The 13,673-nt window shown below is 37.4% G+C and overlaps 1 protein-coding gene across 2 annotated transcripts in view; it reads right to left on the bottom strand.

Moving 5' to 3' along the window:
* Window positions 1-1,984: 1,984 nt before the first annotated feature.
* RASGRP1 (RAS guanyl releasing protein 1) overlaps window positions 1,985-13,673 on the bottom strand; it is a 38,622-nt gene continuing 26,933 nt past the window's right edge. For both annotated transcript variants that reach the window (XM_054275950.1, XM_054275949.1), the window contains exons 9-17: window positions 13,295-13,570; window positions 12,018-12,098; window positions 11,268-11,372; window positions 10,166-10,275; window positions 9,371-9,515; window positions 8,634-8,670; window positions 7,917-8,063; window positions 6,333-6,709; window positions 1,985-4,970 (exon numbers count right to left, since the gene is read on the bottom strand). In XM_054275950.1, coding sequence (XP_054131925.1) covers window positions 4,836-4,970; window positions 6,333-6,709; window positions 7,917-8,063; window positions 8,634-8,670; window positions 9,371-9,515; window positions 10,166-10,275; window positions 11,268-11,372; window positions 12,018-12,098; window positions 13,295-13,570 — 1,413 coding nt within the window. In that variant the 3' untranslated portion in view covers window positions 1,985-4,835. The remainder of the gene's footprint in view (window positions 4,971-6,332; window positions 6,710-7,916; window positions 8,064-8,633; window positions 8,671-9,370; window positions 9,516-10,165; window positions 10,276-11,267; window positions 11,373-12,017; window positions 12,099-13,294; window positions 13,571-13,673) is intronic.

Below are 13,673 nucleotides of genomic sequence, written 5' to 3'. Positions count from 1 at the left end.
CCTTTGCCAAATTTTTTCTATGCTTCTTACTGGCCTAAGCTCTTGGCAGCCTCTGCAGTGGTTATGGAGAGACCCCTCATGGGAGCACAGTGCTGGTTCTCTTGGTTCTGAGCTTGCTTTTTGCCTAATGCTCTGGAATAGCTCCCAAACCAATGACATACCAAATGAGACAGCTTGGAGCAAAGTGTTGGTAAGCAAAGGAATAGAGAGCAGCTTTTTAACAACCAAAGCCTTAAGATTAAATTCTGTTTGCTCATCCCAATGTTTCTTTTTGCTACAAGTAATCAGCAGTCAAGCATGTGGCTTCATCAAGGAACTGCACTTGGAAAAACAAATGACTTATCTATGCTTAAAGGTTTCATTAGTCTTAGGATTGCAGCAGTTTAGTTGGATTGTTGTAACTGCAGATGTGGATGTACCTTGGTGTTTTTACACTCATCAGTCCATCCTGTTTGTTAGTAGGCAGAACAGTTCTGAATGAAGTAAATCATCAGATGAAGCAGGTACATGTCCACTTCAATTCTAACAGTTGAATTATTTCAGTATCATATTTCAGTTATGTGTATGTAGACCATGTAAAATATGGAAATACAAAGAGGCTGGAGATTTTTTTTTTAATCTGGCCAATTCAGTCTTTCTTAAATAACTTCAAAATGTGAAGCCAGTAGTTAAAAAATAAAGTAAGCACCACCATATTTCATGGAGGTATCCTTTGCTGTCCTTTTGTCAGAATGTATGCTTTTAATTTCTCAAACAATGCAATAACACCATGAAAGTAATTGATTTCAACCTCAAGTTTTGTTTTGAAAAAAAAAGTATTTTCAAAAATGCTGTTGTAAGTAAAAGATTTTCATATATGTGTTTGTGAACATTTTTGTTTTTATTCGCACTTAATGAATACCTAAGTTAATATTGTTTTGTTTGTTGAAGATCTGAAAAAAAAGGTTGGGGATTTTTTTCAGGAATTGAGAGACGCTTTTGTCAACAGCTGTAAACACTGAGGAATAAAGTACTGTATTTGAAATTATTTCCATCATCTGTGTGTATTATGATTTGGATCCACTATCATATGTTCCTCCTTTGTTTGTAAGAAAGAATTCCTGCTGGTGATTTACAATAGTGGTGAAACTTAACTTTTTATGGTAATGGAAATAACATGTATTTTGACTAAAATGGAGAAGACAATAGATACCTTGCCTGTTACAATTTTTCTATAAAGTTATATCACAAGTCTGGGATTTTGTCTGGGATTACTAAGGAATCTCAGTTAGATTTTATCTTACTGAAAAAAATTTAAAAGCATAGTGATCTATATGATCACTTCTTTTTTCTTTACATAAACTAAAGAAATATCCTCCAATTACTTCTCAAGTTTTATTTTATTACTTTCTGTAATTATGAAAAAACCCACGACCTGTTTTGCATAAGACCGTAGAGCAGATTTGCCATACAAACAGGAGTTTCACCTCTTGTTCTTCCCTCTCATGATTGAAGATAACTGGGTGGGTGCCCATTTCCCCATATAAAAACCAATTTAGGATGTGGTAGTTTGAAGTTTACTGTAAGGTAAATAGCAAGTCTTTAGGGTGCTACAGTACTGCCTGTGCAACAGCAGGCAGCATTAGCAGACACAACAGAAGCCTTGCTTAAACTTGGCTACTGTGCTGTGAAATCTTCAAAATTAACATTCTTAACAAAAGTGAGAGGATATGATAGTAAAGATGAGTGCTTTGTAATACTTGGAACAGTGAGTAACAACACAGTGTTTTTACTGTGTCAGCCAGTAAAATACCCAACAAATAATATGCAAACACCTAGCTTCCCAAGTTTCCCAGGCACCATTCCAAGGCTCAGAGAAGGTGAAGCTGGTCAAAGACACGGGTACTAGGTTAATGCTGCAGAAGTGTCTCAGATAACAGTCAAGGAAGATGAGTATAGGTTGTATAGATTTCTTGGAGATACAAAATCAGAGGTGGCATGAAATGCAATTTTAATATTTTTCTGTTATAAATATTAAACCAAAATCTTACAATTTATATAAAATCTTTACAATCTGTACACTTCTTCAATCTTTTCGGACAGCACTGGACTTTTTCAAGTTGCCATAGAGATCACTTACAACAAAATAACACATGCTGCTAGAACAAAAACGTATTTCCAAAACATATATGAGCTAATCTAAATGCAATTGTATTTAACCTCATTATGAACAGTAGCCCTGCCTTGATAATTATGATACTACTCAATCTGTGTACTTTTATCTTTAAGCAATCAGAATTCACGCTTAAATGAACGGGGAATGGTGCTTGTTCTTTCTGCCTTCTTGTAAGCAGAGCTAGACCTAGAGAAGGAAGAGGTGAGTGTTTCTTTTTGACTTAGCCACGAGATAAATTTCAGTATCACTGTTTGATAACTTCTGAACAGCACTTCTAATTGTGTCTCTTTTTCCTAACATAAAGCAGCTTGAAGATTAACACAAAGGCACGTGATTTTTTTCTGGGTAGCACTGTCAGTTTTAAGAGTTTCCCTGTAGTCAGGTTCCACTGTTAAGGTGGGGTGGAAGGAGATAACTGTTAGGGGCTTTGGGCAAACAGAGAACCTGAAGGTACTTAGAGAGCTCTGAAGTTATCCAGGTATCAACTGACTTCTTTGAAGCAGGAAGTTTTCAGCACGCATGAAGCACTGCTCGCTTGTTCTGTAAGACATTCCTGCAAACAAAGCCCTTTTAAATCTTTCAAATTCAACAAGCAAACTTCACAGAGAAACATTAAGTTAGCACTTAGAACTGTACAAATCTGTGGTCATAACTCAGTTTGGAGTATTAAGTATCTAGTTACACAGTAGCCTTTGGACCAGCTGCTGATATTAGGGAATTTTCCTTTTAACTATGAGGTTTTGTTCATGATCTCCAAATTCCATCACAGACAAAGTGTATACACAAATTCTGTTCAAATCCAGAGTTTAGACCACCAGTGAGCACTTACATTGGCTGTACAATAAAATTTATGAGTCTTAGCTGCTCCTCTGGGGTATTTTTTAAATAAGTGAAAATATATTCAACCTTTATCTTGTTTAATAGTTGTAGAAACAGACTTTTATTTGTTAAATGCCTATTAGAAATACACCTTGCTGTAGTTCCCTGAATAGAGGACAAAATCAAGAAGCTCACAGAAAATGGGTAAACCAAGTCTGCAGCCATGACCTGACAGCCATTCTGATTGCTTCACTGACCAAAGTGCAATTCCATGTTACTTGTTAATAATTCAGGCTTAGTGTATGAGTTGAAAAAAGCTGCACCATCTTCAGAGCTGTTTTTTTCCTATGCATTTCAGTTATTTACAGTAATGTTACAGAAAATCTACTACTACTAGTCTTTCCCTCCATTTGTTTTTACTTACACATGGAGTTGCAAGCACAATCCAATTTCCAAGCAATTTTGAATCACTAAACTGGCAAATACTTTCAGATTAACTTTATAAATAAAGCATTCATATACTTGGTATTGACTGTAAATTGTGGATGGAATGTATATTTATGCCACTTGGAACACAAAGCACAGATGATATTGTCATTGACTAAACTTCAATCTATAATGGAACTGGAAACTCAGAAGTGTTGAGCATTAAGTGGTCTTTGTTTATGATGTTTGTATGTGTGATGACAAATATATAACTCTAAGCATACAGATCCTCTTGGAATGCAAATGGAATTTTCAAATCAGCTATTTTGACAAGTAGATTTAGCAGTAACTTGAAAGACTTTTATTTTCTCTTAAAAATATATACACTTTGTGTCTTTAAGTTACCTCCCTCGCACCGTTTACTATACAAAATTTACAGACATAGGAGCACACTCATCTTGACTCTTAATGTAAAGTGCATGTGAAATCCAGGAGAGAGAAAATAGAGAAATGTTGTTAGGAGCTCTGAAATACAGTAGCTATTGCACAGGGATTGCTCAGTTTCAGTTTCCCTCATAATATGGCTCTAAAGATTCTGCTCAACAATGGCATCTACTTTGATGTGAGAGAAATATAATCAACCTTGTCCCATATCTACTGTATGTGGACAACAAGTTACTCCTTATGCCAAATAAGGGAAATTAAATCTTCCAAGTCATGGCATGGAAGCAGTATTCAAAGTCTCTATAGTCTCACTTCTATTACTTTATTAAAGGTAAGTGTTTGAGGAGCAGAACTTCTAAAGCTCTGAACATCTAAAGATGTTTTTAAAAATTGTCAGTTTATCTTAAAGTGTGTGGATCAATCAAATATCATTAGCTTAGCTACTTTAATTTTATTGTTAATTTTTGGAATTAAATGTGACTGTTCACTTCATGTCTTTAGTTGGTTTCAGCTCCAAGAAGGAATTATTTTTCTTAATGTAGTTTTTTCTATAGTTTTACTTACTCTGCTTTATCACACATTTGTTTCTATAAAACTGAGTTTGGGCCAAATTTGAGGTGACCAGTCTTATGAAGATCTACTTTGTCAGAACATTTGTACAGTAAGGTGTGCTGCTGGCAGCCAAGTAAGTCACTGGGAAATCAATATGGTCTTCAACATGAACAGAGACTTCAGCAACACTCTCACTCCTTTTAAAAGCAAACCCAGAAGATATTATTTTCATTGCACAGACAATGCTAAATTACCTTACAAGGTCAAAATTATTTTATATATTTGGGAGTGCATGTTTAAAAGAGAAATGTAGTAAAGACAACATTTCTGCTTAATATCCTTCAGATTCTCTCTCCAGTTCACTTGGTAAGCAGCTTTATCAGAGCCCCTCTTTCAGTCTTACTTTCTTCCATTCCATGGGAGATTTTCCTCTCATCTGCTAGGAGCAGTCTCTGTGTTGTAGACTGTCAACTACATGGTTTCTTTTCTGGATTGTGAGAGACTCAATTGTTTTGTGTGCCTGTTCCAGCTGGATCTTTAAACCTTCATTGTCTGCCTTTAGAATATTCCTTTCCTAAACAAACAAGAAAAAAAAAGATAGAGAATTGTATTTTATAGTGCAATTGTTTGAGGACTGTCTGGTTGTATATTTAGGTTGACTGCCATAAAAATGGTGTAGCTCTCATCAGAGCCAGTAACTTATCTGAATATTTCCACAGTCCCTGCTCTACCCTCTTGTATACTCTGACATCTTTCCACCAGCTGGTATCTGACTCATGTCCACAACCTGCACTTATCCACCCTCCACTGCACCTCTCATAACAACAGCAGTCTGGGGAAACAACAACACAGGTCACACTTTACCACTCTACTGCTGCAGAAATTGATGTAGCAGAAGCCATTCATTCATAACATCATCTGGTGTTTAGTAATTGAGGTCAGAAGGAGGGAGCAAGGGCAAGTGTAAATTACAGGGCTCACATGAATGGGACATTTTAAAGAATACATTTTTACAAGTTACATCCATGCTTCACATCCTTGTATTGAATATACTGTTGATTGAAAGGGAAGTGGTTTGTACTGGAAGATTGTCTTAATCTTGGTCTTAATAAACCACTCATCTTTGGTAAAACATGAGTTCACTTTATCAGCACCAAGGGATATTTTGAAAGTTATAGTCATCATTCAAAGATTAGACTGTGGTCCTGTGGTCATCACAGAATAGTGATAAATATTGAGAAAAAAGTATGAAAGTAAGTCTTTGTTCCTCATAATTATAGCTGGATCTATCCATTAGTTGCACCTTTGGAAGTGCAACAGTCTCTTTGGAAGTGCAATAGTCTCTTTAATCTGTCTGGAGAGGTGTTTGTACAAACCTGAACCTGGGCCCCATGTTTGAGGTGACACAGTGTTATGAACAGCTGTTGTGTCAGAGTACTTTAGAGTAAGCTGAGACACAACGGGGCTGATGCAGGTGAAATCTAGCAAGAAGCATCCTGTCCACAGCAAAATTTCTTGGTGGTCCTTACATCTGTCAGTTGAACAAAAGCAGAGCTCCCTACCCTCTCAGCCCCACATATCCTGTCACCTGGGGGAGCAGAGGCCACCAAAATCAGGAAGAAATGCAGAACTATGTTCCTCACTGTATGGAGGAACATTCTGTCCTGAGTGATTTGATTATGTTCACATTCTAGAACAGACAGGGATCAGTGTGAATGTCTTCAAAGCCCTATACTAACACTAAAATTTATCATTTAAATAAAGCATTGCTGGAAGTTAAAGTGGCTAAGACTTTATGATGTCATTCATGGATTGTTCAACTGCAACTGGCAGTCACTGGAGTGAAGTGACACCTTGCCACCCAGCCACTCCCCCACACATCAACCACTTGGCCATACTGTTGTGTAAAACAGAATTTGTTCCATCATGTATGTACCTGCTCAAGTTCCTGGTATGAAGGTTTACAGCTGTGATGCTCCTCCTTCATTTTGTGGCTGGAGTCCTTGTTCTCCCATTTAACAAATGCCCTTCGGCGGCCGAGAATTGGGCTTGGGAACGTGGAGGATGCTGGGGCTGCCTGGAGATAAGGATTCTCTGGCATCCTGTGCTCTTTCTTCTCTCTCCGCTTACGAGACACATCACCAGCCAGCAGTACAGGATCAGTCTGTGTACTTTTATGAATCACAGCTGGTTTCAGTCTCACTGAGATTTTCTGAGCTGAGGAACCCATGAGCATAATGGTTCGATCCTTGCTGTCCTCACTGTGCTCCACTACTTCTCCATTAGGAAAGGTTAATGATCCTTCTTCTTGTCCTTTAAAATATATATGGTAAATTAAGGCAAGATCTTCTCCCAGAAAAGGAGAAACAGGAGGCATGGTAATTAAACATGGTTTTAATAAATAAAGCATTTATTCCTTACTGACTTTTACATTCATTGCTCTCCTAAATAGATGTCATGAGAAGTTTCTCAATGTTGTGTCCCTTGAAACAACTCTTAGCCCTGTCTCAGTGACACAAATATGGACCAGTAAGAAGAAAACAGGTGTGGCATCAAGGTCAGCTTGAGAAAAACTTTGATCTGGCTAAGAGGTGGTAATTACATAGTGCTGCAGTCATTTCAGACACAATCACAGAGATGCACATAGTGTCAAGAGAAATGGGCTGCACTGAGATTTACATATATGCTAACAGGAAGCCTAAGGTGGAATGCAGCAGTATGAGTCTTAAATATAACACAAAAGATTGATAATCAAAGTGGCAGGAAGCAGATTTGAAGAACATTAAATACCGGCAAAGAACAGGAAAGAAAATCAAAGAAAGTGAATACGCAAAGAGTTGGAACATCAAATGAAAACAGAAGTAGCCTGGTGTTTTCAAGGACAACATTCCTTCTTTGGAAGCCTACACAGAAAATTTTATACAGTTTGTTTGATATAAGGAGAAAAGAACAGAGAGGTGTAGATTTTTCAGTTCCAACTCTGTAGAAGATGCACAGATGGATAGGAGTTAGAGATTCAGCTACTGAAGTGGAAAAAATAAAGGCAATAATTAGCTGTTGCTTTTCCTAGCACAGAGATACACAGGAAAACTGCCTTTATAAACTCCACATTAAAATTTTAGTCAGAATTGTAACAGTGCAGAAGTCAATGTTACAACTTGATAAAAAGCAATACTTGCTTGTCACAAGGTGAGAGAGTTAAGAAGTCTGTTAACTCTTCATGTCACAGGGCATCTAACTCTCATGGGAGTCTGGCAGAAGATTTACCCCTTATTTGGTGAAATTTGTGCACCATACACTGTGTAGTGTGGCAAGAGATCTCCCAGAAAGGGAGTCCATCCTTAGTCTACAGCAGGAATGGTGTTACTTGATACAAGCTAATATGCACCTGTTTCTAGTTTCTGTGTAGATAGAACACTGCAGTTAACTCACAAAACCTAAAAGGATGCTGTACAACAGCTTTAAAAGAAAAAGGAGCAAAGAAAGAAAATATTATCTACATATTTGGATCTTTTCTCACCATGGAATTGTTCTTTAACTCCTACTGGGCAGAGGCTTGAAGCAAGAGCAGATGTTGGGCTGCTGTCTGCAACTGAAGTTTTGGGTCTTCTCTTGCACTCTATCACAACCAGATCTTTGCATTGCTTGTGACAGTTCATCCCACAGTCTGTAAACAAAATAATGTTTGCATGATTCAGTGGCTCTGGTGTAGCATCTAAGCACTACTGCCCTCCTGGGAAGCAAGAAGCCTTCTTTGGTGTTCTCTACATGCATTACCTGTAACAACATACATCTGTAAAACAACATCCCTTTGCTATACATGCCTAAAACTCCTTTTCATTATGAAAGTACAAAATGCCACCATTCAGTCACATAAGGGCTCTGACTGTAGGAGCTGCAGAGAAAGCTGATACCTGTATGAGGAAGAAAACTGCAAAACAGATTTTAGGAATGTGCTGCACAATATTCACAGAGTGGTGATGTTTGTGTCCAAGGGTCTGTTCCCAAACCCTCTGAATTCAGTCATGCCTTGCAAAGCATTAGAGCTGTCAGTTACAAGTCCCTTCATCTCTGCGTTTCTTGTATCTGTCACACTATTCTTGAATCAGTCCTGTCCTCCCTGGAAGGTCAGATTAAATGGGTCTCTAGATATAGCCATGGATCTCAGGATGATCACAGGTTTTTGTCATTCCCTATCAATTATGGATTAAAATTAACAAAGTATAAAGTACTTTACCTTTGCATCTGTATCCTTGTTTAATGACTCCCCATAGCTGAAATAAACAAACAAAAAGCCTATGTATTAATATATTTCTCTGCATGTTTGATACCCCCAGATAAAAAACACACTAAGGGCTCCACTCTTTTCTAAGATCTGAGCACTTGCAGAATATCTTGTTTTCCTGCACTTCTAATCATAATGCCAAAATAGAACTATTTACCCCTTTACCATAAGGTAAATAGAATATTTTATGTGTCTCAATGACAAACAAAATATCTTGAGCTAATCTACTGAATACATCAGCAGATGTGGCAGTTCCTCAAGAAGCTGTGGAGCTGGAGTAGATGGAGAATTCTTCTGTCTCAGCACCCTTGTCTGATCTCAGCTGAATAGAAGATTGGTAGGACAGTCAGTTGTATGAAACCTTCCATGCTACAGGCAGAGGCATGTCATGTTTGTATCAGGACATGAATTCTAGCAGCCCCAAGGAGTGGAAGGCTCTGCATTTGGAAATCTTGCCTGAGACCGTTTTTGGTGACATAAGCAAACCCCACAAAATATGAACCATGTTTAAACATACTGGCACTGCCAAGAGGGGAGAAAAGGGTACCTTAAACATCTACAGAGGCAGAAGTCTGGTGTTCACTGATGTTTTATAAAGATCCATTTCTGTATATGACACAAGGCAATTATGAGATAAAAAGTCATAATTCCAAAGAAAGTTAACATAATTTACTAAAAAGTAAGCTTACAAATCCAGCACAGTTGTCGCAGAAAGTGGGCCTTAAGTAAGTGGTCTCTTGGAAGTTGTGAGCAAAGCCAAGTCCTAATTTGGAATAGATTGAGCTAGCCCTCATAAAGTAAGCTGTTATTTCATCCCTGCTAATCAGACCTTCCCTGGAAACAAACAAGAAAAGTTGTTTGTGAGACATAGATTTTTGTCAAATGCATAAAGAGAATTAAACATCTTTTTCCTTCACATTTCATAATAGCAACAGTTTAATGCACAAAAAGCTAAAGTGATCTCAGTAATCTTGCCAACTGCTTCCAAAGTATACAGAAGCTTATCTACACATTTAAACTGCAGACTGACAGGATAAATGGAATGTCTGCACATGTGATGGAACCTCAAAACTACTTCATAGTAAACCTCTGAATAATCACTACTGTATTTTCCCATGCTCTAATATGTTAAAAAAAATGTTCCTGATGATATCAAAATATACGTTTGCCAATTCTCTATTTTTAAGGGACAGCTTTATCATAGGAAAATTCTTCAGCAGTATATAGTGGAGATAATTTGAAAAATGTTTCTTTTTCTATTGTCTATTTTCCCTTCTAAATGAGCTTGGATACCACTGCTGTAAGGCCAATGAAGATGTCATTCACAACATGTTTAGAAGATGCTTTTGTCATTTATGTTTTCACTTCTGTCTGTGCTTGAAGAGGATGCTTTCAACACCCTAATGATGAAGTACAACTTAAACACAAAACCCCCTAAATCTCTCCCAAAACAGATGCTACAAAGTTGATAAGCAGGCACTCACCAGTCCTTAGCCATTACACAAAACGAGAATGGGAAACTGGCAGCAATCTTTTCAAATTCTTCCTGGGAAATGTATCCGTCCTGATCATGGTCATAATTCTTGAAGACAGACTGTGCAAGGTAAGAGCATAATAGTTAATAATGAGGATGGTCTCAATTACCACTTTAGAAAGCCCCCACGTTATTCATGGATCTCATCTCCCATCTTCTCCCAGTGTATATTAAACAGTGCAACAGCCTAATTGCATTTTTTGCTTGAGACTAAAAAAGCATTACAGTTTTTTGGTTTGCAGCAAAACATCGGTAAGTCACCACAGGCTGGACTAAAAGCTTCACAACACGATGACAGCTGTTTTTTACTTCTGCTTTAAGACCATTCTGTCCAGGCCCACATATACAATTTGTACTAATGCTCTCAATTAGTGGTCTCCATGGTGGTTTCTGTAGCCAAATGAGTGCAGCTGCCTAGCTTATATCATTGGGACAGTGTTGTAAGAAAATCAGTTATAGGACAGAATTGTCAGGCAGACACCTGTTTCCACTTGTGGAATGTATTACTGTTTGTCACTGCTGCAAGGCAAGGCGCACACCCAGAATAAATTTAGAAATGTATTCCAAAACAGTGTGTATCAAAGGATGCCTCACAATATTAGAAGTGCTTAGAAAGGAAAGCAATGAAGCAGGTAAGCAAAGACAAACTCTTTACATCTCTACCTCTATCAGTTTTGGAATCAAGAACCTTAGTTGTTTCCCATAAAGCAGGGGACCCAAAAGGAAAAGAAAAACAATTGCTGCGTGTAACAAAGCCACTGAGAGGCCTCTGCATCGGTAACATGATGTTGGAGGCCCTGGTAGAAATGGGCTCCCTGGCTCCCTGAAAGCGTGCCTCTGCAAGTGCACAAACCAGCATTCCCAGCTCCTGCTGGCCCTTCACCCCCTGAAGGAATTTCCATCCCTGCCTCATGTCTGCTGCTGCTATTTACAGGTAGGCAAAAGTATCTTTTTGTGAGCACAGAAGGCCCATCCCCATATTTTCTCATACCCTGAGATTAAGGTTATAAAGGTTTACAATAGTATGAAGTACACTGGCCATCCTTACTTACATCTACCATCCTCTGAACGTGTTTGCTGATGGTTTTTGGATCAGGTTTTGGGGCCACTCCTGAAGCCCAGTCTGCAACTACTGGTGGTTTGGAAGGTGTCATAGGCTTAAAAAATTGAAAGGAACTTCATTATTACCACATGGAAAGATTTTCAGTATTAGACTTTTTCCATTTGTGACAGTGGACTGTGTGACACAAGACTGCAGAAATGACCTGTTGGACCCAACATCATTCTTTTGATAATTATATGGTGCTTAAGCTCTTCCTTGAACTGTTCAAAAGAGCAGTCATTCCTTAAATTGTCACAGTTCACTGACAGCCCTGTAAAATCACCATCTTTTCCATATTAATAAAACAGGAACAAAACTACCACATAACATTCATGGTTTTCATCATTTGAATCATATAAGATTTTCCATTTGAATAAAACAGTATCAACTGCTAAGATTAAGACTGATGTCATGTCTCTACACAGCAACTTCATTTGTCTTTGTGTTCATATTATAAAACCTTATATAGTGTCAACTCTTGCCATATATTCCATTTTAAACTTCATCATCAACAAAACAATTTGTGCTTTAATAGATTTCACTCAGTCTACAAAGCTAAAATGTTTTCAATTTAGCATATAGTAAAACAAAATACTAAACTGAATGCAAGAGACAAAATTTTCTTTTAAAAAATCTTGGTTTTAAATTACAATCACTCATAAAAGCCCTCCTTTTGTTAAGAATCTGTAAAGGCCCTTACAGCAGCTCGGTGACTTCGTGGCTCTCGTGCATATGAAAGTTCATAAATTTCATCTTCTGTGTAGTAAAGATCAAGGGACAGCTGAAAACAAACACATCAGTTTAATCCCTGAACAGTCACTACTACTTTATAAACTCGCTGCTGGAGTGCACTCATATTTTTTGGTGACTTTTTTAATGTAGATTACACTTAGAAAGAAATGAACTTGAGCTGCACAGGTGTTCACAGTGATTTGAAATGTGTCCAATTCTACATTACAGACTGTTATTGCCATTATCTGGAAATCTCTAACATGGAGTACTGGGAGTTCAGAAGCTCCTGCATTGAAATTAAGTATTTCTTCTCATTTATATCCTGTAATATATACCTGTATGAAATTATGACCAAAGTTCTACATATTGGTAGTAGCTGATTTTATAAAACATTTTTTAGAATAAAAAAATACTTCGAATAATTTCAAACAAAACATTTAAAACAAAAAGCAGGAAGAAGTAAGAAGTTCACCACTTCACATAGCTGTATTTTAGGCTCTGGGCATGTGTGCCTAATCTCACACAAGGGTGCTCCCAGACAGAACAAATAACCTCAGGCACATAAGCATTTTTATCTATTAGCTTTTTCCTGAAACAGGGCTTGTAACCAGAAAGTGGAAGTGGACAATCTGGTTTTTCCAAGGTAAGATACTTGTTAAGGCCAAACAAAACTGAGAAACAAGAAAGGAAGATTTACTCTTTTAATAGAAGGTAGTATTTTAACCTAGGTCATTGTTAAAACTATTGTTTTAACAATGACCTAGGAAGTATAAATTTTTCAGTAACATGACACTGACTAGATATGACTGGGAGTGAAATACATTAGCTATATGTGACCAATGTTTATGTCAGACAGTTTCTTAAGCACCAGAAGGAACTTGGCCAGAAATGCCAAGTATCTTGAGGGACTGAACTTTTGTGTGATTTCGTTTTCAACACAAGGAATCTTCCTTACTGACAGTACAGAGAGTAATACAGTGAAGCAGAAATAAACATTTCCTTCCCGTATAGAAATAATTTGAAGCATACTGCTGAACTGGCACCTCTACCCTTGCTGCCACATAAATCATCACCACTATCTTCTCTTCTATTCCTGAACATTTCCCCTTTGGGGAAAAAAAGATTACAATCTTATGTATTCAATTAATTTATTCAATTAATTAAGTAATGGGATTCTCTATTTAGTTATTCGATAGGTATATGACAATTTTAATTGGATGTATTTATCTCGTCTAACACACTTACTGTAAGCAAGTGAACAAGGTCCATATTAGCCTCCAGGGGAAGTGGCATTTCCTGGAGTTGTATCAGCTCATCTATGTGGTTATAAAGAGAATATAGTTTGTACACATTAATCTTTTTGTCCTCCAAGTAGTCTGGCATGCCCTCATAAAGGGATATCAAGTCTTTCAGGTGGACCCCAAGGATTGGGATCTTAAAGTTACTGCACTCGTTATAGGCACGTCGGTAACTATCATAATTTCTGTAAGATGAAAGCAATTCTGTCATCTCATTAAACACCTAAAAATAAAAAGAAAACCAAAGAGTCAGCACTTCTTACTATTTCTGGTTTTGTCATACAGCCAAGAACTTCCCATATTATTGTTAAGAAATTTACTCTTGA

The sequence above is a fragment of the Melozone crissalis genome, unplaced genomic scaffold (assembly GCF_028551555.1).
Source record: "Melozone crissalis strain CALT ecotype California unplaced genomic scaffold, PUWL_Pcris_2 ptg000018l_1, whole genome shotgun sequence".
In the NCBI taxonomy this organism is placed as follows: Eukaryota; Metazoa; Chordata; class Aves; order Passeriformes; family Passerellidae; genus Melozone; species Melozone crissalis.
The sequence above is the reverse complement of the archived record's forward strand: the minus strand, read 5'-3'. Positions and strand labels throughout refer to the sequence as shown.